Here is a 24,612-nt window from a genome sequence, read left to right on the forward strand (position 1 = left end):
TAATGATATACCTGGTACACAATAGACTTTACAAAGGCGGGAACAAAATAGATCATTCGCTATGCTCTAACCGTCCCCTCCCGAAAAATAGCGGTCCGCCACACGCCTTCGCAACAGCACAAATAAACAGCGTCACCGGACGACAGCGCGCCACGGCGGCCGGGGGGCTCACCCACGGCGCGGTCCCACAACCATCCCATGCCAGCGCACGGCTAAATATAAAAGCTCCCCTATGTACAGTCAGTCGGCCGATAACAAGATTGGAATGCGGGCGCGCGTGGCGGCCGCCGCCGAGCCGGGCCACGTGACCCGCCCGCCGGCGGTCCGCGACGCCGTGAGTCTCGGCCGGACGGCGGCCCGGGCCGCCCGCCGCGCCCGCCCCACCGCACGCGCACACACAGAGATAGAGAGAGGAGAACGGGCGGCGGGTCACACCCGGCCCTCCCGAAGCACACTCGGCCCGCGGCAGATCTGTCGCGGCGTCGCTCGGCCCCGGGCGCGCGCTGCGCGCGCGCCACGCCCGGCGACGTGCCGTGTGGCGACGCCCGCCGCCTGGCACGGACGGCGTCCTCGCCCCGCGGCGCCCCTCGGACGCCCGTGACGTCATCGGACTCGGGGTGTGACGTCACACGGCTCAGTTAGGAGGCGACGATGGCGCGCAGTTCGTCCACCACGTTGGAGAGCAGCTGTTGGTTGGTGCCCTTGCCGTCGATGCCGAGCCGGCCGGCCGCCTGTACATACAGGGTCAAGTCACGCCAGGTCAGGTCAGGTCAGGTCAGATCAGCACGGACGGCTCACACCGAGGAGCAGCCGGTAACGTGATCAACATGGATCCGTGACGGACTTTTGCAGCAGCTGTGACGCAACCGAACCGCATTCAACCTTTTCATCCGCTGCATGAGACCACCGTTCTATTCCGCGCAAAGCAACGGTCTCTCACCCACCCGACCACAACTATCGGCTCTCCCATCAGCGGTCGTCCCGCCCGCCGCCGCCGCCCCTGGCCCAGTTTTCACCGCATCCCTGCTCTCCCGGCCCGGCCGCAGCGAACCCAGTACGGGCAGTGCGCGGTTCCGCGGGGCGCCACCGGTGACGCACGCACAGCTGAGGTGAGCCCGCGACCCTGTGCTGGCTCCCGAGACCCCGGCCGGACCCTTGCATACGCTGGGCCCGAACCGAGTGCACCGGCTCCGCACAGCGCGGCGGGGTGCCATGGACGCACCGTCCGGCCGAGAGGCGGACTTTACGTCGGCCGGCGGCAGCGTAAAGCCCAGCAGGCGGCAGGGAAGTCGCCGGCGCCACGTGCCGGTCGGCGACGCCGGCGCGCGAGCCGCACGTGCGGCACGGGTCACCACTCCCCGCCTCCCGACAGGGCACGTGCCGTCCCGCGGATGGTCGCAGCACGAGCGAGAACGGCCGAGGAGTGGCAATGTGAAGACCGAGCGCCACGAGAACGTGAAAGGGGACGGCGGTCCGCACTACCGCCGGCGGACGAGCACCGCACCTCACGCCGGCTGACGCAGCGAGGGAAGGTCCGCGCGGCGCAGGCAACCAAACACCCACACAAGGCCGAACACCACACAGAGCCCCCCCCCCCCCCCCACCGCGGCCGAACACCACACAGGGCCCGCAGGGAGCCCCCCACACCGCGGCCGACGCACTGACCAGCTGCTTGACGAGCACGCAGACGTGGTCGCCGCAGATGGAGCGGCTGTAGAGGCTGGCCGTCGTGTCGATCTGCTCGACGACTGTGTGTCGGCCCCAGAAGGCCACCCGCCGCAGCACCTGGCGGGTGAGACGCGGCGCGGCTGTCAACAGTCGGCCGGGGACGGGAGCGGTGCTGCGGCACACCACGCCCGGCAGGAGTACGCACAGACAGACGCACAGTCAAGGCAATGGCTGGCGGAGTAGCAGCGACACGTGAAACTAGCGCCGGCGCCGACTGACGCGCGGGACTGTGACGCGACGAAATGTCGGCTCGCCAGTCATGCAACAAAACATGATGGAAACGGAGTTCCGCCCCGCTTCATCTGGTAATGGGCCGGCGATAAGGTCAAAGCGTCATCGACCTTCTTCCAGCCATGCCTGAATTGCGCTTCGCGAAGTTTCTGATGTGGTCGAAGGCGTTACCTGTTACTCACTGGTCCCTGAGCAGACACTAGTTGACCCCGACCATGTACCTCCCTTGAGTTGTCTCCATCGCACGTGACTCGTGACCGACCTCTGCTGTTCACTGTCATATCTCCACCCCCTGACCTGTCCCCCCTCTCCTCGCCCATAGCCCTTCCTGCTCCAGCACCACCTCCCCGTGACCTGTCCCCGCCCCTGCCTGACCTGGTTGAAGTCGTCGGTGACCTCGGAGACGAGGCAGGTGGCGCGGGCCGTCAGCCGGTCGCCGGCCAGTAGGTCTGAGAACAGCTGCTTGTCGTCCAGCTGACCCACCAGCAGGGCGGTGCAGGGAAGCCGCAGCTTGAACGACAGCGTGTCGCCGCCCGACTGACGAGGCGGTAGGCAGCGGTCACGGGTGAGGTCAGGGTCAGGGTCAGGGTCAGGGTTAGGGCCAGATCAAGACAGGGTCTAGGCAAGGGCCAGGGTCAGTGGAAGAGCCAGGGACAGGGAAAGGGCCAGAAGCAGGGGAGAGGCCAGGGTTAGGGTCAGAGCCAGGGGCAGAGGCAGGGCCAGGGGCGCGGGAAGGGGCAGGGGCAGAATCAGGGGCATGAGCAGGGGCAGGAGCACAGACACAGCCAGAGCCAGAGCCAGGGCCAGAGCCAGAGCCAGGGCCAGAGCCAGAGCCATAGCTAGGGCTAGGGCCAAAGCCAGAGCCAGGACCGGGATCACGGCCAAGGCCAGGGGCAGGATTAGGTCAAGTCAGGGTCCGGGTTGAGGTCAAGATCTGGGTAGGACTCCAAGGCTGGGTCAGGTTTAAGGTCCCGGTCATGGTTAAGACGAATGCTAGGGCCGAGACCCAGACCGGGCTTGGGTCAGGCCAGGGTCAAGTTGCAGTCAGAACGAGGCGCCAATTACTAAGAAATAAACCAGGGTCGGATCCCCCCCCCCCCCCCCCCCCGACTGGTAGCAGGGAGCAGCCGGTGGTCGGGGTACATGTCCACCGCATTATGCCTAGATACGGATTATTATCACCCAGTCAGGTGAGCCCCGGGTTGCGGTCAGTCCGGACCAGTCATGCATTTAGCCGGGGACAGAGTTACGGTCGTATCGGTAGCGGCACGGGGAGGGGTCACAGACCGCCGGCAGAGCACAAGATTCCCCCCCCCCCCAACATATCGGGATTTGCCCGACTCGCGGCACAGTCCGCTCCACACAAACAGGTGACCTGTCGATGCGGACGCGACCCGGCCGACGAGCCAGCCCTGCAGCCGCTCACGTCGCAGCGTCTCGCCCATCCCCTCCGCCGCCCACGCCTCCCGGCAAGCCCGGCAGCGATACACAGCTGGAGCCTCCCCCTGCCAGTGACCGGGCGCTGACCTCGGTGTGTGACGTCACACTGGCAGCCAGCTTGAGCGGCGCCGTGACCTCGCGCACGCGGAGCGGCAGCAGCAGCTCCCGGCTGGCGCCCGCCTCCAGCGAGAACGGCTCCACCTGGCGGAGACACGGCACGGCGCGCTGCTGACAGCCGGCCGACGGACGCACAGCCGCGCCCCAGATGACGGGGTCACGCAGGCCGGCGGCCAGACGACAGTGCAGCAGATCGGGTCAGGGTCGCACGGGAACACTCTTCGGTCAGTTCATCGGGAGATAGACCGCATCAAGGCCATGCCTGCGTGAACATCGACTGCGTGTTTTGCTCCGCTGTCATCTTCACGGCCTTCCTTCCACTCTCAAGTCAGCACACCCCGCATCACCATGGCCGTAGCCGTCACGGTGTAACACGCCCCCCAGCTCCCGCCTGGCCGCGCCGGCCTCCGTCCGCGTCGGCAGCAGGCGGCGCGCCGTACCTGCTCCAGCAGCTCGGCGGCGTCGCTGGCGGCCAGCTGCAGCTGTATGTCGGCCAGCGGCTCGGGGCTCTTGTTGGTGACCAGCACGGCCACGGTCACTCGGTCGTCGTCCGTCGGACTCGCCCTCGGCTCGTACAGCTGCCGGGCGGCGGCGGTCACACACGGCAGCCGACCGGGGCGCGGCGATGACCGGGGCGGGGCAGGGCAGGGCAGGGCAGGGCAGGGCAGGGCAGGGCAGGGCAGGGCAGGGCAGGGCAGGACAGGTCAGATCAGGGCAAGGCAGGGCAGGGCAGGGCAGGGCAGGGCGGAGCGGAGCAGGGCGGAGAGAGGCAAGGCTGAGGCGGGCCGGGGCGGACCGAGGCGGGCCGAGGCGGGCCGGGGCGGGCCGAGACGGGCCGAGACGGGCCGGGGCGGGCAGGGGCGGGGCGTGGCGGGATCGGCAGCCACAGGATCAGCTGAGCTGGTGTCTGTAGCGGCCGTGACGGCATCATGTCACCAACGTCACCACTGCGCCTGACACCACCCACTGACCCCAGACATCGCCCCTCCGTCTGCTCACTGCGGTAACCGCCACAGACAGCCGTGAAGTCGGTACGGCACGCGAGGACGCGCTCATCGCTTCGGATAATGAAATAAAGATTTTCTTTCGCCACACCTCAGCTACATCCAGCTAGCAGCATGGGAGGTGTCCTGTCACACAAATCAATATCTCTGCGTCAAAAACGCCGCCCTGATAAATCCATGAAGCCCCAGTCATCCAGCGCGGTCACTGGCGGTGGCCACCCGCCAGGGGTGGCCCACTCACCAGCTTCAGTCGGTCGTTCTCGGCCAGCGGCTGCAGACGGGAGTCGGGCAGGTCGGACAGCCCTGGCGCCACCACCTCGTGACTCGGAGTCGATATGCCCACGGCCTCCTCGTAGCCGAGCAGACGGCCAGACTTCTCCTGCCGCCGGGGGACATGGTCACAGCAGGTGCTCGGCTGGGCGTTACGGGCACGGCCTGGGCGCCGGCACAGCTCATACGCTGCGCTGACAAGCAAAGCATACTTCAACGTGTGGTGCCCCCACACACAGAGCAACTGAGAAGCCACACCTTTTATGAAAATAACCTGAGGACGAAATAGCGCATCGAAGTACGGAAATTCAACGAGTTTTTGCAAGACATGAACGTCAAGTGTGTTCACAATAACCTTATCCCATTACCCAACGACACACCGTGCGAACATACATTGGCAGAGCCCAGTGTCTTCAGTTCCTGCCAAGAATGGCTCCAGATGATCTGCCAACACTCCAAGCACGATGCGATCCTACAGCAAACCGAACACTTTGTCCTACGACTTTTACACTTCATGATCCACTCATTTCATCCATTTCAAGCCCACCACGGCCCACGCGCTCACCTTCTTATTCTTCTTACTCTTCTTGGACGACTTGTGCTTCTTCTGCTTGGTGGCGCCGTTGGAGACGGGCTCGCCGTTCTCCTTCGGCGGCGGCACCGGCTCGGCGGTGCCGGCCGGCCCCGCGCCGTCGGCCGGGCCAGCGGTGCCCGCCGGGTTGGCGGCAGCCGCCGGCGTCGCCGTCGCCGGCATGTCGCTCAGCCAAAACTCAATGTCGTCCTGAGGAGGAAGCCACGTTCGTTACGCCGGCAGCTTTGTTGTTAGGTTTGTCGTGTCAGCTGTGGGATTTGGCTGTGGTGCATCCCGCCGCTACATGTCCCGTTACGATGCGTAACGGGACCTGTTGCGCATCGTAACAGTGAGCCGTTGAACGCGGCCGATGATATCCAGGACAATAACATAAAAATCACCACGGCGTGGATCAAACATTGGGCTTTTGCTGTACGTTTTAAACAGCCGAGCTAGAACGATACCGAATACTCGAACTTCCGTTTCTTACAGCAAGAGAACGCACGACCGAGTAGACCTTCCGTGTAGGTCTGCGTGCAGCAGGTTCCGTCTCAGCCACGGAGCGGCAACGGAACGGAAACATCGACGAAAGCCCCACAGATGGCGCGGGAACACCCCGACCACGCTCCCACCACATCTGAGGCCCTGCCGCACCCCGAGAGCCTGCCCGCCGCCTCACCTCCGGCTTCCTGCCGTTCTCCTCGGCGGCAGCGGCCGGCGGCGCCGGCTCGGCCCGCTCCTCCTCCGGCGCGCGCTTCTCCTTCTTGGACTTGCGCTTCTTGTCGTCCTTCTTCTTTTTCTTCTTGTGGCGGTCGCGGGCATCGGTGGTGGCCGGCGCGGCCGCGGCGGGCGGCGCGCGGCCCGGCTGCCGGTGGGCACGCACCGGCAGTACCTCGTCTGGAGCCAGCGGCCTGCCGCCCAGACAGACGCCGCCGCGTCAGGGGCCGCGCTTTTAATCGGTGTGTTATTGTGGTGAAGTATATGCGGCGCGGGTCACCGCGTCACCGTTCGGCGGCGCGCCGGCGATCAACGCGGTCGTGTTAGTGACCGGAGGCGAGCGCTTCAGCCAGGTAGTGAACCCGGACGTGCCACGTAGGGGGTTCAGATTCGAGATGTTCACATGCTACGTCACTCGTCAGAGACTGCGGGCCAGACAGCGCACAGGTGGCACAGCTGACCGCGCGCGGCAGCCCGGCGTCGACTGCAGCCAGTGACGTTGGCCGGGGCTTGATGAGGCGACACCTGCCGTCTCATCATATCGAGACAACAGATGTCACATCTCGCATCACAAAACCTTCCAAAAATAATGTGAGCGCCAAATCAGCGTCACGCAGAACACCAATACCGTCAATAGATTTACCTTCTGTGGACTCGCATTACAGCGATCACGACTTCAAGCAGCGCGGGAAGCTTTGCTGACCACCGGCCCTGCTCACGACACACTACAGCATCACAGCCGCCGCGGGCTGCGGCCGACGCCACTCACTCGTCCAGGTTGATGTCGAGCGCGCGGTGCGGATCGTCGGCCGGCCGGGCGTCCTTCTCGTCCTCGGAGGAGCGCGCCCCCTCCGGCATCTCGCCGCCCACGCTCACCTCGTGCACCACCGGCGGCGCCTCGTCCTCCGAGGACGACTTCTGTGCTCCGTCTGCCGGCGCGGAGCACGGTCAGACGGCGCGCCGCCACTGCCGCCCAGCTCAACGGAGGCGTGCTACAGTCTTGGTTATATGTGCAAGTGAAACTGAGGCACGTGACAAACACCAGTGTTACCGGACCGACAAGAAGGCACGACATCATGGCACATTGCGTGAGCGACAGCGACGTGTCATGTTCAGTTGGCTCCAGCTTGACTGTGTTCGGTTCAACCAGTCAACACGCCCATGAAGCTGGTCCATGAAACCGGCTGGCTACAGCGGCGATACGTACGCTTCTTCTTGGATCGCTTCTTCTTGTTCTTTTTACTGGCTTTGTAGGATCTGTTCTGCATTTTCAGATAGTCGTCTGAATTGGCGAACCCTGCGGCAAACCGGCACGCGTCGGTACAGATCCAGCACAACCCACACTTCGTTAGTCGTGTTGTTCGCGAACAGACCCACGCCCCAGTCCTCGAGGCGGTATCAGGGACTATCTCAGGGTGGCAGGCATAACACTTATCGCCACGACCCTCAGTTATTTGGTTGATGTATTAAAATCCAACTGCCGTTATCTGCAAACCCAACTGCCGTTATCTGCGAAATCCGAAAAACACCGTGAACTTACTACACATCTGCACATGACAACTAAGGCGCCTTTCTTCCCAGCTGGCAATAGACGTAATAACCTAGCATCAGCAGTCCCAGGCTCATCAAGGCTTCAAGGCGAAAGTCCGACGCGAGAGCCTTCCAAAAAACATCACGCCAAATACATCGAGTTCCAGTGTTTCCAGGCCCACGCCCACCACTCTCCCTCCCAGTCCCGGCACGGTCTCCCAGCCCCCTCCCCCTCCCCCTGCTCGGTTCGCCACTCACCGCCTATCCGAAGGGGCACGTCCAGGTCCAGCTGCTGGACGGGTGTGTCAGCCAGCTCGCCGGCCATGCTGCTGTAGTTGTTGCTGGACGACTGGACGGTGCCCTTCAGGTAGTGCGGGTTGTGCGTCTGCTCGTGCACGCGCGCCTCCCGGCTCTGTGGACGTCAGCGGGGTGAGCGCGTCAGTCACGCCCCGCCCGGCGCGTCACCACCTGGGAAGCCCTCGTGGCAAGCTCCCGCCGGCCTCGTGGCCGATGAGTGTGCTGACAAAAACTACACGCCCCGACGACTGCTTCCAGGGAACGAGCACAAACAAAGACCTCCTTTGCAATCGCATAGCATGGTAATCGTCCAAAACAAAAAACACTAGCTGGCAGCGATTGTCGGCAAGTCCCGCGGGAAATCCCGGAATCCCGGCTCAAGGGCCGTTTTCTCGACAGAGATGGCTCCACTGGACACCTCTGCCCGTCCGCCGGCCGCCCCACCTTCTGCAGCTCCTCGGCGGTGGGCTGGTAGCGCCGCTCGGCCGCCGCCGGCCCGGCCGCTCGGCTCTCGGCCCGCACGAACACCTCGACACCGTAGTCGACGCCGGCGTCCGGCTCGTCGCCGGACTCGTCCGACGGCTCGTTGATCCACTCGTCCAGCCGCAGGCCCTCCGGCACCGGCACCTGGCGGAGGACGACGTCAGACGAGGTCAGGGGCCAGCTGAGGTCATCTGGCAGGCGGTCAGCCGACAGGGGGCGGGGGACAGCAACACACCAGCCGGCAGCGGCGGGAGAGACTGGTTATCTGTGGCCTGGTTTACCTCCTCGGTCTGCAGAGGGATCAGCACTGACGTAATAAGCACGGTACTCGAGACGACCCCGTTCATATTTGAGGACGGATAGGGCATTGCCTGGTCTTTGACAAACAGCCCTGAGGCTAGCATATGGCAGCAGACAACTCCATGGAGGCAAAATAGGCCACCAAGGATGAAACTGTGGGCGCATTTTACCATGCCGAACATGAGCCCCGGTAGCACCACAGATCATCGACAACCCGCGGCGTCACCCACCATGTCGCTCACTCTGATTCTACCCCCACGCAATATGCCTTAACATGGCTTGACATGGTGTGTGTGCTCGGCTCTGCCATGCCACCTGGGAGTGCGGCGCTGTGTCCACTGCCCGGCCCCACACCCCGCGAGGCGTACCTTACGCTGCGCCTTGGGCGCCACCGGGTTCAGCTCTCCGCTGAAGAGCTCCTGCAGCTCCTGACCGAGCCGTTCGCCGCGCTGCTGCAGCTTCTGTACCGTCTTCATCAGCTGCAGCGCCGAGGTGGCGCGCTCCTGCACCTCCAGGTCCGCCGACGACGCGAACGCCGGCAGCGTCTCCACGATCAGCTCAGCCACCTGGCGGCCAGCCCGCGGCTCCAGTCACGCTCACTGATGCCACCACAGCCCGACAGCGTCAGTCACCGTCAGCCGCGGTCGGTCACGGTTAGTCACGGTCTCAGCCCCAATGCGGGCGTACCGAAGGCTAGCGTCCCTGGGTTGTCCGCAGTGCACCCGCGGGTGACACATGTCAGCACGTCTGACAGAGACCACAAACAACCTGACACCCCCGCCACCACCTGGCTGTTTCACACAGCACATGACTGACCTACAATGACACACCAATGCTCAGTACAACTCTGCAACGGCACACCGCTTGGCCCCTCCCTCGTGCACAATCAATCCAACCCACGGCGCGCCCCACCTCAGTCCAGCACCACGCCGCGGCGCCGCGTGCCGAGCCCCGCCGCGTGACCCACCTGGTTGACCTCCACCATGGCGCCGTCCACGTCCTCCGGCTGCTCGCTCTGTTCGGCGCGGCCCAGCATGCGACCGTACAGCTTCAGCACGTTCTGCACGTACACGGCCAGGATGTGGGGCGGCAGGCTGGCCGGGCGCGTGCGCAGCATCGACTCGACCGTGGAGCGGATGTTGGGCAGGTACTCGGAGAACTCTCCGCAGATCCAGGCGGCCGCGTACAGCACCTGCAGCGGGGCGGCGGCGCCGGTCAGTGCCCGGTCAGTGCGGTGACGCTGCCGCTGCGGCTGCTGCTGCGGCTGCCGTCGTCTGCTGTCACAGGGTTACGGCCTGCGGGGGTCTTCGGGTCTGCTGCTGTTGCAGTATCAAGGCCTGCGGGGTCTACTGCTGCTACCGCTGCCGGGTCGATGGTCCGCAATGACCAGAACTGGGTGCGGGACGATGGGGCCCTTGTTGCGAGCAGCCATGGAAGATGGTGGTAGCCACGGGGAGGGAAGGGGCGTCGGGCTCGGAGGCGTACCCAACAACGCGCCAAGCTTTAAGGCAACGGACCCAGGTTCGCATCCCCACAGCAGCGTGAACATTTCGCGGGCTCAAGGCGACGGCCAGGGTCCGGCGTCACGACACCATTAGCCATACAAGTTCGAACGTCCAACAACAAACCAACGGGCAGAGCTGGGCCGGACGGCGTCTGCCGATGGCGGGAGGTGCGGGAAGCGCCGACGACCGGCGAGTCACGTGTGCCGCTAATGAAGCCGCTGCACCCTGGCGCAATGCCCAAAACACTCCCGCGGGCGATGCATCGCGACAACCGTCGGCTGTCTTGCCACCCGCATACCAAATACAATACACCCCGCCCAACTACACCCATATACCGCTAAACGCATCGCCTCCAGCGCCGCCGGGCCCACAGGTGTCTCCACGTTTCCAGCTCCTCCTCCCCCCACCCCACCCAAGAGGGGCGCGGACGGTCACCTCCAGCATGGTGTTGCGGTGCGCGGCGGTGGCCAGCACGTGCGCGTTCTCCAGCAGCAGCGCCATCTGGGCCACGGCGAAGTGTCGGATGGCCTGCACGCGCACGGTGACGTCCATCATCTGCGCCGCCACCAGCGGGCCGTGCTGCGAGCCCTCGATCCGGGTCAGCTCCACCAGCACGCTCAGGTACCTGAAGGCCAGCAGGAGCAAGAGGTGAGGCGGTGTCCGGTGTCTGGGGAGCACGACAATGCGCGACGCAACGGGTACAAATTCCGAAGGAGGGGGGGGGGGGGGGCGCAGCCATCAGCGCCGACGGCTGTGAAGAACGCGTGGAAAATGAGCCTTCAGAGGCAAGAACGCCAGCCAGAGAGCCAATTCCAGGGCATAGTCATAACTCAACAGAACAGCTTATCAAGCACGCTATCCGACGAAGCGGCAATACTCTCGCCGTGTCCTTGAATACCACACGTGACCGATGACGCAAAGGCACTGGCAGTACGCCATCGACACTCACCACTCGAAGTTGGTGACAAACTGGTAGTTGTTCTGACTGCAGATGAAGACAAGCTTGGAGAGCAGCTCATCGCGGTACGTGGTGCCCTCGGCGCGATCCATGTGCACCATCAGCTTCTTCACGATCTCCATCAGGTTCTTCTTGGACACCATGCCGTAGAGGAGGTCGAGCGCGCGCAGTCGGATCGACTCGTCCTTGTCGTCCAGGCACTGCATGATCAGGTCCTTGTGCACCGTTACTGACTTGGGGTGACTCTGCAGGATCTTGCCCATGGCCAGCAGGCCCAGGTACTTCAGGTTCTGGTCCGAGTCCTCGATCAGGATGCGCAGCTTCTGCACGCACAGCTGGATCGAGGCGTTGTGGCTGGGCATGCCGGACGAGATGGAGATGAGCACTGCCGGCAGCGGAGGTCGACATCGGTCAGCGGGCGCTCGGCCGGACCGCGGACTGACGGCCAATCACGCTATAGAGCCGACGTGGCAGCCTTTGGTTTCAATCCTTCTGGGAGGAGACTTTAGCTCTGGTTAACAGCATCAGGCCAAGGTGAGAGTGAGCACCCACGCACAGCTCAGGAAAATAGGAAATCGGATCAGGGTTTGAATACGATCATGGCCCGTGACGCGCGCTGACTCAAGCCCCCAGATAGAGGGGAAACCCGTCCAGACATCACGTCCAGCATGAGACGCTAACCCCAAAGGGAAGCTAAACCTAATGCGAGGGACTCGCTCCAGGTCACGGTTAAGACACGCGCCCCGTCGCAGACCCCAATACACCGCGGAGCAGCTGTAGCTGAGCAACTGCTGAGTACTGGGGCTTGCATGGCGCACGAGCCCCTGACGCGACCTCGCGTCAGTACCGGGACAGGGCCCAAGCCCTTGACGGTACACCTATAATCGGTCCGAGTTCGTGACAGGGTTTTGACTAGGAGTTGGGTTCGTGGCCGTGGCCAGTGTTCGTGACCAGGTCGCAACACGGCCATGCACAGCAACAGTGGGCTCGTGGCAAGACCCCCATTCCCCTTCCCTTGTTCGTAGAAAGGCCGTGACCCACGCCCGTTTAAATGACGTGTTCCACATTTGTATGGGGCTGAAATAGCTATTTTGAAGATCATTCGATGCATTTCACATGCGTACCCGCTTCAGAACCTAAACCCCTCTAGTTGCTACGCTACACACCCGCGAAGATATGCAACTATTTAGGAGAGACCATTTCAAGGTCACCTAGGCATCCATGATGCCATAATAGCATCATTCAAATCCTGCCATTCCATTTGTCACGCGGCTATCAAGGCCAAGAACAATATAGTGGTCGAGTCGTCCATATCTGGCGTTCGTTCGTGGCGATTTCCAGACATACTGGTCAATTGGCTCTCAATCAATGTAGCGCAAGGTACCATGACTGTCATGAAACAGTGGCGTACTGAGAAGCATATTTACCAAACAGAGTAATCACGTTGTCTAGAGCATTTTTCCACTTAAAAGTACACCGAAAGGTATAAGTGAGCTTATATACGCCTCGATAATTCACCAGTAGAGCATTCCCCTTTCACACAGCAGGCCCACCTGCGATCACGGTGTTGATGCACTCGTACAGCAGCGACATGGCCGACGTGCTGCAACAGAGGACGCAGGGTCAGCAGGGCGGCCGGTTGGTTCGGCGGCGCCGCCCCCACTCGGCGCTCTGACCGGGCCCCGCCCCGGCCGGCCGGCTCGGTGGCTGACAGGGCCCCGCCTTGCTTCTGCTCGCCGGAAGACGCACGAACAAAGGCAGCCACCGTCAGCCAAACTCCCGCCCCGCCACACCCGTCAGAGCACCCGACTGACGAACGCACCGTCCGCTAGGTGGGCAACAGCCCGCGTGCATGGCGAACACCGGCCAACGTGCATGACATGCTGGTGGACCGTTCACTGTGCACAAGCCTGTTGCGCAGGTCAATTTCCGTGTGCATAGCTGTTAACGGACTTATTGCACGCGGTCGAAGTGACGCACCTGGCACGCGATCTGTTTCAGTCTGGTGAGTACGAGACTGGGGCACATCCACTACCCCTCCGCACACACGGTGCACCAGACGCGCAGCAGCTGGGCCGGGCACAGGTCTGGTGCATGACCAGCCGGCGCACGGGGCTGTCATGTGGCCCGCTGGTGGTCAGGCTCGGTGCGGCGCGCTCACCTGTGGATGAGGTTGGTGAGCGGCTCAATCAGCTTCTTGCCCAGCCGCGGCTCCAGCGTCGTCAGCGCGCCGAACTGCGGGCGAACGGACGGGTCAGACCGGCGGCCCCACCCGTCGGCGGCCGGTGAGCGGCAGGCCCGCGTCGGACCCGAGGTGTCTCACTGCCCCACTGCCACTGCTCGCTCACTCCCGCTGCTGGACTGTTCCGATGAAATAGTTATAGATTACATATAGATACTATATACTCAACTATATATAGATATGTAGTTCAGACAGATAAGCTGTTGATGGGTATAAGATTTTGCCACATCGTGGCACCACTTTGTTGCTCGCACAGCACCGTGCCAAAATGCGACCGGAATTGTTTTCCTTGTCATCAAAAAGATCCCTCGCGCATCTTGACTGATACATGACAAGAACTGCTCAGAGTGTAATAGCTGAAGCGCTGTCAGTGTAATCATCGACTGAAGAAAAGTGGGGTAGGCAGGGCTAGAAAAACGTGAGCAGTGGCAAGAACTGCAATATGAAGGATCCCTCCATTCTCAATGGGTTTCAACTATCTGCTAAACATGGCGGTGACACAACTCGTGTAGTACGGTGCAGCCCACACATCTCAAAGCCACAGTTCACCTGTCTTAGTGCACACCTGATACGAACGTGAAGCATTCACTTGAAATTGGGTTTGCATATGTGTGTGTGTGTGCGCGCGTTATTGTATGCATGACACGATGTGCTGGAACATGCTGATCGTAAGATTATTCATCGCTACTTTCTGTCCGATCAGGCGGATTTCTTTAGACGCTTACCAGCTTAATGATCTTGATAAGCATCCAGTTGTTGGTGGATGACGTCATCAGCTTGAAGAACACGGGAGCCAGGCCCAGGTAGTTCTGCGGGTTCTTTCTGGCCAGCTCACAGATGACGTTGACGGCCGCGCTCTGGACACCTGCAGAGCGGCGCAGCCGTCAGCCAGCGTACGCATCCACCGCACGCACAAGCTGATCGGCGACATAGTTACCGATAACCGGATCATGCCACACACACTGCGGATGCCCAGCGGCGGCCGAGCATGTTCAACACGGTGATAATGTCGCTCGTGTCTTAAAACATGATTACGCCTGAATCCCGCGGCAGGAAAGGAGCCTCAACATCCACAGATCGTCACTGCTGCGAACCGCCGATGCTCCGGCACGACCAAACGCCAGGTGCAGCATCACGCGATGCCCTCACCCGGGTCCGGGTCATCCAGCTTGTCCTTGAGCCGGGGGAACGCGGGACGCAGCGCCTCGGGGAACTTGAGGAAAATCTTGTACATGAGCAGCACCGCCTTCTTCCGCAGGTACGGTTTGGTGGAAGAGAGCTGGGTGCACAGCCACGGGCCAGGTCAGGTCACGTCAGGTCGAGTCAGGTGCTCAGGTCGGGCCAGGTCAGACCAGGTCGGGTCCGCGGCTCAAGCCCATACCAAAGGCGCGACACAGGCGGGAGTCGTGCAATACCTGTGTGGCCGTCAGCCGGGCGGCCGGGAAGCCCCTGAATGCGTTGACAATCGTTCCCAGCAAACAGAAGCAGAGCTCAGTGACGCCCGGTAACGCACGGATTACCAACAGGTGGGTGCCGGACCGCGCACCACCCAGCCGTCCCCCCCCCCCCCCCTCCCCCCCCTCCCCCCACCCCCACAGCGTCGCGGAGACGACCACAAGCGTAACCGCAGATCGCCGCCGGAGCTCGCGGCTCCACCGCCGTCCGCCTGTGACGCCGACGGGCCTCCCCACGACAGGACCCCTCACCCCCCCCCCCCCCCCCGCTCAGACCCGGCGCGGCTCTGACCAGGGTCATGACGTCGTTGGCGAGGTCGCGCGCCAGGTCGGTGGAGATGAAGCACGAGAGGCTGGTGAGCGCCACGGCCGAGTCGTACTGGGTCTGGCTGTTCAGGTCCTTACGGATCATGTTGGTGGTGAGCATCAGCACCTGGCGGACGTCGTGAGTCGTGAGACGGCCCGCCGCCGGAGCCGGTGCTGTCGCGCGGCGCCGGTCCACCCCGGGCGCCGCCACACCGATCGGGCAACACAACAGGCACTGCGGTGTGCCCCGACGGGGCTGAACGCGCCCAGGGGAGCGCGGCATCTGTGAAGCTGCAGCTACATCCCGCTCTCACAGGGCCCACGCAGACGCAACGAACACGACGGGCCATCACTGCTGCACCCTGGCAATAACCGGGCGGACGACACTCGGCGGCGCTCACCAACGCTCTGAACGACACGCAGTCGGGGACACTAGCCGGACAGCTGCAGACCTCGTGACCATGACCGCGCCGGAGCGGCCGGCCGCTCACCTCCGTGTCCGGGTGGAACGACTGCGAGGCGGCCAGGTAGCCGATGCGCTTATAGGTGAACTTGGGCGAGCTCATCACCTCCACGATGTTAAAGCTCGCCCAGCTGATGTCGTAGCCCAGCATCTGGATCTGAGGGCGGCGACGACAGCGTCAGCACGTCCACGCTGCAGGGGTGCATCAATGTACTAACCAGAGCTGTTAACTACGCCGTACACATCGTCTAGACAGAGAATGCTGTGGCGATGTGGCGAAAGAATGGGAGCCGGACTCAGCGGAGCAGACATCATCGGCGCCCTCCAGCGCCGGCCGCAGCCGACCCGCGGCGCCGGCCGCTGTCGTGTCGGGACACAGCTACACCAGCGCCCTCCGGCGCCCGCTACAGGCGACACACGGCGCCGGCCGCTGCCGTGTCGGGACACGGCTGCCGTCGAAGCCACTCACGTAGGTCAGCTTCTGGACGGCGTTGACCTTGACGGCGATGTTGTCCTGCCGCAGCTCTTGCTTGATCTCCTCGATGCATTGCGCAATGTACTTGGCCTGCGGGAGCAGCGGCGAGTGAGGTCAGCGGACAGGGTGACGGCCCCGTCACATCGCCAAGGCTCGACGGTGGGACCGATCACAGATGTCAGACAGATGACGTGTGAGATGAAACATGCTCACAGGAATATAGTGAGACTGACAACGTGAGATGAAAATGACACCAGGGCTTCCGGCAGCAGTTCGAGTCCATTAAAAACGACCCGTGCGCCGCAAAAACCTCACTAAAAATGTTCCCCATCAGTTGATTGGGTGGCTTTTTGTTGATGGCCACCCCAGGAATTTCACACGTTCTTATTCTACTATACAAAGGTACATTATATATATATATATATATATATATATATATATATATATATATATACATAATTTTGGCGGGTGTTTTACAGATATCAAAGTCGAACCACATAAACAGGAATTTCCGGGAGACAGGCTCATATGTCAATCACCCAATGGGCAGATGTCTGGCGTGAAAGGAAACTGAAGAAAAAAGAACACAAATAACGGTTCTGGCGACGTGGAGATAGCCCAAACATAAAACGGGACGACGCTCACATCAAGCACGGTTACGAGCGAAGGACAGGCGATACAAGATGCACCGCGGAGGTGATTGAAGGAGTGCTCCACATTTGCGTGGGGGTCTGAACTGAAATGGCCATCTTGGAGATCATCCGGTGCAATTCACAGTCCTGCCCTTATTGAGACTTAAAGCCCTCTAGTTCCTGAAATACACGCCCGCGAAGATGGGCATACTTTTTCAGGGAGGATATTTTGAGGTCACTCAAGCGTACATGACTAGATTACGACGTTATCTAAATCCTTATATTTCATTAGCCGAGCAGCGACAAGGCCAACAAAAGTATAATTGTCGAGTCGTTCCTATCTGGCGTTCGTGAGCAGAATTTCCGGATACATCGGCCGTTAATTGACTCAATTAATAGTGTGCAAGGTGCAGTAGGGCAACCAAACAATGACCTATTGAGCAGCACATTTACGAAAGAGAAATTGTGTTGTCCAGAGTCGCCTTCCACCTTTAAAAGTACAATGGTTATAAGGGAGCTTATTTCATCATATTTGACGCCTGCTTCAATGTGCTCCAATAGAGCATTACCTTCCACAGCTAGCTTGGACTCAATTGACCGCGAACAAACACACCGCCGCTCTGCTCCATAGCTGTATCGATTCGGCTGCAAGATCTATCCCATTCTAACGCTCTCGTCCCTGGAGTAAGCTCTGCTCTCGGCGGTCAACAGCCCACTCGAGTGACGTCACACGATCGACACCGCCCACAGACGGGAGCCCTCGGGAGTTGGAGCCGGAGCCGGAGCCGGAGCCGGAGCCGGAGCCGGAGCCGGAGCCGGGGCCGGGGCCGGGGCCGGGGCCGGGGCCGGGGCCGGAGCCGGAGCCGGATCCGGATCCGGAGCCGGAGCCGGAGCCGGAGCCGGAGCCGGAGCCGGAGCCGGAGCCGGAGCCGGAGCCGGAGCCGGGCCGGGGGCTGGCCGAGTCCCCCCCCCCCCTCAAACCCGTCGCATCTACCATCGGCTCAGGGAGCAGCCGATCCCCTCCCGGGGCCCTCAGGCGGCGGGCACGTGCCGCTCTGTACACTGGGGACATCGGACGGCCACTCGAGGACACGCGGTTACAATAACAGCGACGGGGACGCGCTAACGTAAACAGGGCGCGCCGGGCGGGGCAGCTCGACCGGCCGGCCGGCCCGCGCCGTCGCCGTCTGGGGATCGCTCGACGGAGACTGTAGGAGCCTGTCCCGCCCACGATGGGGCCATAACGGATAACGGTCGGGCCCGTCCCGATACGGGCCCCCGTACGGCCGAGCCGGAGCGCGGTACAACACGGGAGTTAGCGGTATCTGATATGGGGCGGGGCCGGCGGCGGACCGGCCCGTCGTCAAAACGACGCTGCAAACACTGTTGGACCACAAGTGTCCGAGTTTCGGCCGGTGTCGTGAAACGTATGATCAAAATGGATCTCTCCAAAAGGATTGTTAGAGGAACAGCTTCGTGCCGCCCATCTTTTCCTTCCGAAATCCACGCCCTCCATCCTTTCGAGTAGTCTGTGGCCCACTGCCGTGAGCATTACACCGGCTCTTCCTTCGTCCAGCACTCCAAAACACAAAACCGTCTATCGATACTACGCACCATTCCGGTGCAGTGCTTGAGCCACACATCTCACAAATGCCTGCGAAAGGTACATGAGTGACGCATCTTGCACATGCCTGCGAAAGGTACAGTCAGTTCGCGCAGTTTGCTTCTCCGCGTCCAATGGTCCACCTCGCGCGCCGTGTGCAGCGGCGCGGCCACGTACCTCGTTGTCCTTGTTGTTGCGGATACCGCGTACCAGGTCGGTGAGGTTCTTGTCGAAGAGCCGCTCGATATTCCCCCGGATGTTGCGCAGCGCCACGTCCATGATGAGGGGCGAGCCGAGCCGTCGAGTCAGGTCAGGTCAGGTCGGGCCAGGCCAGGTCAGATCAGGCGGGCAGGCGCCGAACGGCCACCTGGGGATGCAGGCTGGTCAGCTCAGGCCCGAAGTCAAGTTCAGTAGGCGGCCATTGGGCGGGAACATGACGCGAGTGAGACGGTTGGAATCAGTCAGCTCAAGCCCACAGACTGACACCGGTCGATACATAACATTAGCCCCACGGGTGATGGGGTGGGGAAGGGGGAGGTTCGGAGTCAGGTCCGCACAGAACTCGGGGCCTGTGCGCACGCGGGACGGCGGCCACGAGGTTTTGGGGGTAAGGCCTCGTCAGCTTCGTACGAGCCCTGTCCGAGGTTTTAGGGGTGAACGCCTCGTCAGCTTCGTACGAGCCTTGTCGGTCAATGCGTAACTAAACGTGGGTTGCGAAAGCTCATGCAATGCTGTTCTATGGTAGGTCAGGTCGGGTCAGGCTCGGACAGAACCACACATTAGAGCAATCAGCAGTGTTAAGTCAGACACCCACCAAAGGCATATAGCAAGGGGCCTGGGGGGTTGCCCTACGTTTGAAGGTCTTAATTAAAGACGGGGGGGGGAGGGTCCGCTCCTGTGTGGTTCCAGTGAGGACAGACCATCACACTGCTCGCAGCAAACGAGACGCGAGCGGCAGAAAATAGTACGCAAGCGAGGCGGCATTTCGTTTGCAATGCCTGTCGCACTTATCGCGATAGATAACCTAACATATGAGTACTCTCAAGCTTCAGATCAAATTTCCTGTCCGTAGCGACCTTCGGCGATTCTTTTGGCGCTTGGTAAACTCCTGGCTGCTGCGATTCCGTTCCATATGCGTCGGCGCCCGACGCAGTTCGCGACAAACCGACACTAAACATTATCAAGGATTGCATCGCAAACGTGCCGTGACGGTCTGTAGCCTGCAACTACCGGCGCGACACAACCAACTCCGTGGATTTGGAAGGCCCTTCAACATCCATGGAGGCACGAGAAGCACCGCTTCAATGGGGGCGGGGGATGGGTGAAGCTGCCTTGAAGGAGCCAAGTCTCTACGGCGTGGATCCTTACCACAGCAACCTGATGACCCCACCCCTTTTCCAAGAAACTACAATCACGGACGTCGAAAACACATCTCCATTGGCATGATCACGGGGGTGGATACAGCCACACAATCAGACTATTTCCCGCCCCGCGCAGGCAAATCGCCAGCTCTCGCTCAGGTGCGGGAGCCGCGGTGCACTATCCCCAACACTCCGTCGTCAAACGAATCGGACCGCGCACGTATTTAACACCCAATACAGCATGCACGATCGAATGACTGACCGGTCTACGGATGAATAATTCCCAGGCTCGGACAAGCTAACTCCGACCTCCTACACACGGCCATGGCGTGCCCTTTATTCATACGTGCCCACTGCATCAGATAAAGACGCGGCAGACAGGACAAAAGCCGCTGTTACGGCCCACAGCCTCAAGGTCAGTTGACAGTGGAACCCTAATCTGTCCAATGTCTACAGTATTTCCCGCGCCACACTGCAATCCGCAGCGCGCTGCAGTTTGCAGTCTGAGTCAGCCTGAAAGTCGCCGGGCACGCCCTGACGCCCAGTCCACACGACTCCCGACAGGGCCTGTCGATGGCGCAGTCACATCGCGTCACGCCTCTGGACTACACACGACGACATTTTCCGGACGTCCGCCGCCCGACAGCCACCAGCACGGCCCTGTCGAGGCCATGAGAAAGTCGGAGCCCGCTCCCACGAGCCGAGCGTCAACACGGCACGAGCCGGCGCCGGCCCGAGCCGCCGTGTCCCGGGGATGGGAGGCAATGTCGTGACTGTACCGACAGGTCGTCGCTCGACACTCCACACCGCTGCACGGGACCGCCCGCGGCAGCGGCCTGTCTCCGGCGTCCGGCGTCCAGCGCCCGGTGTCGGTCGGGCGCGCCGTAACAGGACGCCAGCACACGGCGGGGCCGGCGCGCCGCGGGGTGCGGTTACCCGGCGGCGCGCGCGGATGCGCCGCATCGGCGACGTCGGGGCGAGCGCGGCCCAGGCCGGCGGTGGGACGCCGCAGGGGACGGAGAGCAAGCAGGCTGCAGATGACGCAGCGTTCGACACCAAACAAGACAAAAGGTTGTGAATGTGCCGTCAGTTGACACCGAAACGTTTTGTTGTTCATAGATTTCATGGATGAGGAAAAGCCAAACCCTACAGAGCCATGTTTTTATTTGAGCTTTCTCAATGAGACATTCAGTGCTTGAGGCAAAATTTGCCAGACTCAATCCTAGGGTAAGGTCTTTCTCTCCGCCCCTCCGCCCCCCCCCCCGCACCACCACCACCACCAACCAAGCTGTATTTGCAGTGAAATGCACCATCACATTAAGCTTCAGTCGAAATTGGGGACAGACACATAACAAAGGCAGCCAGTGTTTATGAGCTTCAAGACAAGTTCAAGATTCGCTGAGTTTTGTCAAACTAAGCCACTGGCTTTGAGGCGATAAGAAAGTGGCGAAAAACCCAGGTGGTGGTGGAGGAGTTGATGAAAGCCATAGCACTCACAGCTTAGCACACATCTACACATACTCTTGTGTGTGCTTGTTTGTCATGCAGCGCCATCGTCCGACGATGATGGGTGCAACATCACAGCAAGCCATAATGCACACACCCATGTTGAGTGCAGCAGAGCAGCAGTGACAGTGGTGGTCCATGCACCAGCTGTGGTCCTACAGACTGAGTTGATCAGATTGAGTTGCACTCTCAGAGGCAGACTTCTGGTCCAGATCAGAAACCTGTTTATTTCTTAAAATCTAGCTGAATGCTTACTGATGAGATTTTACATACAAATTATCATGAGCCAATTATTTACCACACCTGGATATGCTATCACTGTTGCAAGCAGACCTCAAGGGCAAGGTAGATGTGTTTGTTCCCTCACAGAGGTGGAGCTGTATTATGCCCTTGATTAAACAGAAGCACAGCCAACATTTTACCTGCTATTGACTGATCTTTCAATAACATCTCCTTGAAACATGGACCCTTTCTCATCATACATTTTTCTCCCTGTAAACAAGACTTGATAAACTGTTGTGAAATGACCTACTGACTTGAACAAAGCTGTGCAAGGTCATAGGGCTACATACTAAGACCACATATAATAAGAAATTGGCCAAAGACTTGCATTGTATTGCATAGTTATGGTGGGATGTGGAACATAAGACCTCTGTATGATTCATTGAGTGCTGAAAACCACTTTACCCCAAAATGTCCTGCTGTTGGCTCACATTTCATCATGTTTGGTCTTTTGGTTCCACAATGAGATGAAAACTAACATAAACAGCAGCTTAAAGGCAGAAAATTGTATTCATACACACTCAACATGATGCTGTGAAGTGAGAGTTTAGCAAAGAAACAACCTTTTTACAGCTGAAGCAAGAACAACACCTTCAAATATTCAATGATTCCACACTTCCTCAAATAAGTCATAGTTGTTTTGAAAGTGCACAACATAAAATTAAATAAAATACATATAATGTGTACCTTGTTTAGTGGAACACTTCATAGTTATTGATTACATAACTTAAATTTACACTGGGAAATCCAATTATTTTGTAATATAGGGGATTATCTGGAAAATGTCACACATTACATGGGACTGCACATCCAAATTGCTCCTCATTTTAAATCACAAACAAAAAAATACTTCTCATGACATGTTGATCTTATGACATGACATTGAGCTTAATGATTTCTTTATCTTATCAACACATTTAACACATAGCTGAATGATGTTCAATGATTTATTATGACAAGCTGTTGAGCCTGTGGTCTAAAGCAGGAAAGCTTATACAGATAACACTTCTGCAACCTTGATGTTTTGCTCCCTGGTGGCCAATCATCTTCACCACTGGAATAGATTGTATTAATGTTGTTTGACATTTCTCTCTTGATTTCATGAGCCCCTGTGTTTTGGCTGGTTTATTAACTGATCCACCCAGTCCAACAGATGTCCCAGCATTTACACAGCTTGTGTCAGAAAAGTTAATACCACTCACACACCTGGTCCCAAGGCTGCAAATCACAATAATCATATGGTGCCTGCTTGCAGCTGGTGAACAATCCAAAGCATGTGGATGTCCTATCTCATGCAGTCAAAAATATTCCTAAGATGAAAAACAGAAATGGCACCAAGCAACAAATACCAAAATGCAAAGCATGCAAAGGTATGTATTGCTCCATTTGTTATATGCTATATATCAGGTAAGGTAAAACAATGCAACCCACCATTCAAAGTAAGAACAGTTACACACAAATTGAAAATGTAGATTTTAGAATAGTCTTAAGTATCTCACATGAAGAAGAGCCTTAATGTAATGTGTACAACAAACCTGATCTGGCAAGTTCTTGCCTCATAAGCATTATAAGATTATTATGCACACCTAAGCACAATGCCTCTTGCATACTGAAACCACTCCAAACAAATGGCCAGTGATTGTCTAATACAAAGTGTGTCATGCTAAGGTAAGGGTAGGCTTTGTATTGATATTCATTTTCTTTTTCAATGGTACTACATTATTATGGCAGACATCCAACACTACAAAGCACATTTAGCAATACTTTGTCAGGAGTGCAGCAGAACACAGTTTCTGTGACTGTGTGCACTGTGCAGTGCTTTAACTGTGTTGCCTTCAGAAATATGCTCTTTTTACCATTGTCCAATATATATAAAAGGCAGTGCTAATGTTCTTGTCCCTCATAGAATAGCCAGCAGAACTGAGAGATAGATGGACTGATATTTTGGCCATATGACTTTTATGAAACTAATATCAGTTGTTTGCCAATTGCTTTTTAAATGGTTATCAATGAATCTATTTTCACACTACCTTATGGTGATATGCATCCAACACTGCAATCTGCATTTTATGATATGTGTCTGGGGTGCAATGGGGCAGAGTGTCTGTGACTGAAATGCACCAATATTTGTTTTTATACAAACAAGTAGCCAAGATATTCACCCATCTATCTCTTGATTCTCCCAGTTATTCTACAACGAAATGGGCTATTGCTGCAACCATACTGGATCATAAGTTGAATATAATTAACTTGAAAAGCTGTACACAGCAGGTGACATTGCTTAGAATTTTTTAGTATGACCATCATCCAATAACATAAAAGGTGAATTGTTCATAATAATGACATTATATGTGCTTTGGTCAATCTAAACTAAGCAATGGGAAAACAGACATGTTCACTAATACCAAATGTGTACCAGTTGAGCAACATTACATTGAGATATCATGAAGTCTCTGATATTGTGAGCATCTCTGCTATGTTCCTACAAACCTATTTGCTGTTCACCACATGACAATCTTTGGTTGACACAAGCAGCATATGAATATAATGATAATTATAATGATAATGATTCCACAATATTCACATTCTAAGCACAATGCTATTAGGCAGGTGTACTGCTTTGGCACCTTTAACCACCCCAAGCAGCCAAAAAAGTGCCACAGCTTAAAATGAGCAACACAAGCCCCGGTGAGGTTCCAGAGGATTGATGGAATTGGGTGAGGGTGATTATCAACTGGGGTGGAACACTAATTAAGTAAATTTCTCTGCAATGATATCCATAAGCTGCATGTTCGCATTCTGAAACACTTTAAATCGTAAAGAAACCTACAGAAGTTCAGAGACCTCCAGTCATGTACGATACACTGAAGGAAAACAACGACCATCAACAAGGGATCCGGCGTTTCGTTGTCACGATGTGCTTTGCCACATCGTGCTTATCAATTTCATTCACGCAATGCTACCCATTTAATCTTACCTGCTAAACAAACGCTATCAAGGTGGAAGTAATAATCTTCCCCGAATCAAAAAGTAAAAATAACAGAGCAGTGTCTCACAGAAATTAACCCACATACGGTACGAAAATCGCCGTCCCAGCGTATGCGTGTGTGTGTGGCCTGCGTCACTTTCGCACTATT

General features: G+C 58.5%; 1 protein-coding gene across 1 annotated transcript; it reads right to left on the minus strand.

The window, feature by feature from the left end:
* Positions 1-572: 572 nt before the first annotated feature.
* Positions 573-24,571, minus strand: LOC119090332 (AP-3 complex subunit delta-1). Its single transcript, XM_037213122.1, has 25 exons — positions 24,453-24,571; positions 18,504-18,693; positions 16,086-16,181; positions 15,645-15,773; positions 15,140-15,280; positions 14,543-14,672; positions 14,119-14,258; positions 13,313-13,386; positions 12,705-12,754; positions 11,143-11,536; positions 10,629-10,818; positions 9,656-9,880; positions 9,057-9,254; positions 8,350-8,532; positions 7,867-8,020; positions 7,286-7,375; positions 6,848-7,007; positions 6,041-6,272; positions 5,356-5,571; positions 4,762-4,899; positions 3,957-4,094; positions 3,487-3,600; positions 2,335-2,496; positions 1,666-1,785; positions 573-731 (listed from the first exon to the last, which is right to left on the minus strand). The coding sequence occupies exons 2-25, from the start codon at positions 18,603-18,605 to the stop codon at positions 639-641; spliced, it is 3,669 nt and encodes a 1,222-aa protein (XP_037069017.1). The 5' UTR covers positions 18,606-18,693; positions 24,453-24,571; the 3' UTR covers positions 573-638.
* Between the last annotated feature and the right edge of the window lie 41 nt (positions 24,572-24,612).

This window comes from Pollicipes pollicipes, unplaced genomic scaffold (assembly GCF_011947565.3).
Source record: "Pollicipes pollicipes isolate AB1234 unplaced genomic scaffold, Ppol_2.1 Scaffold_3087;HRSCAF=3621_pilon_pilon_pilon, whole genome shotgun sequence".
NCBI lineage: Eukaryota > Metazoa > Arthropoda > Thecostraca > Pollicipedomorpha > Pollicipedidae > Pollicipes > Pollicipes pollicipes.

Coding starts and splice junctions, on each gene's coding strand:
- LOC119090332 (XM_037213122.1), bottom strand. CDS start 18,605: ATGGACGTGGCGCTGCGCAACATCCGGGGGAATATCGAGCGGCTCTTC. Junction 8,533..9,056: donor CGCCCAAGGCGCAGCGTAAG/GTACGCCTCGCG, acceptor GTCCTCCGCCAG/GTGCCGGTGCCGGAGGGCCT. Junction 1,786..2,334: donor TCACCGACGACTTCAACCAG/GTCAGGCAGGGG, acceptor CTCACCCGCCAG/GTGCTGCGGCGGGTGGCCTT.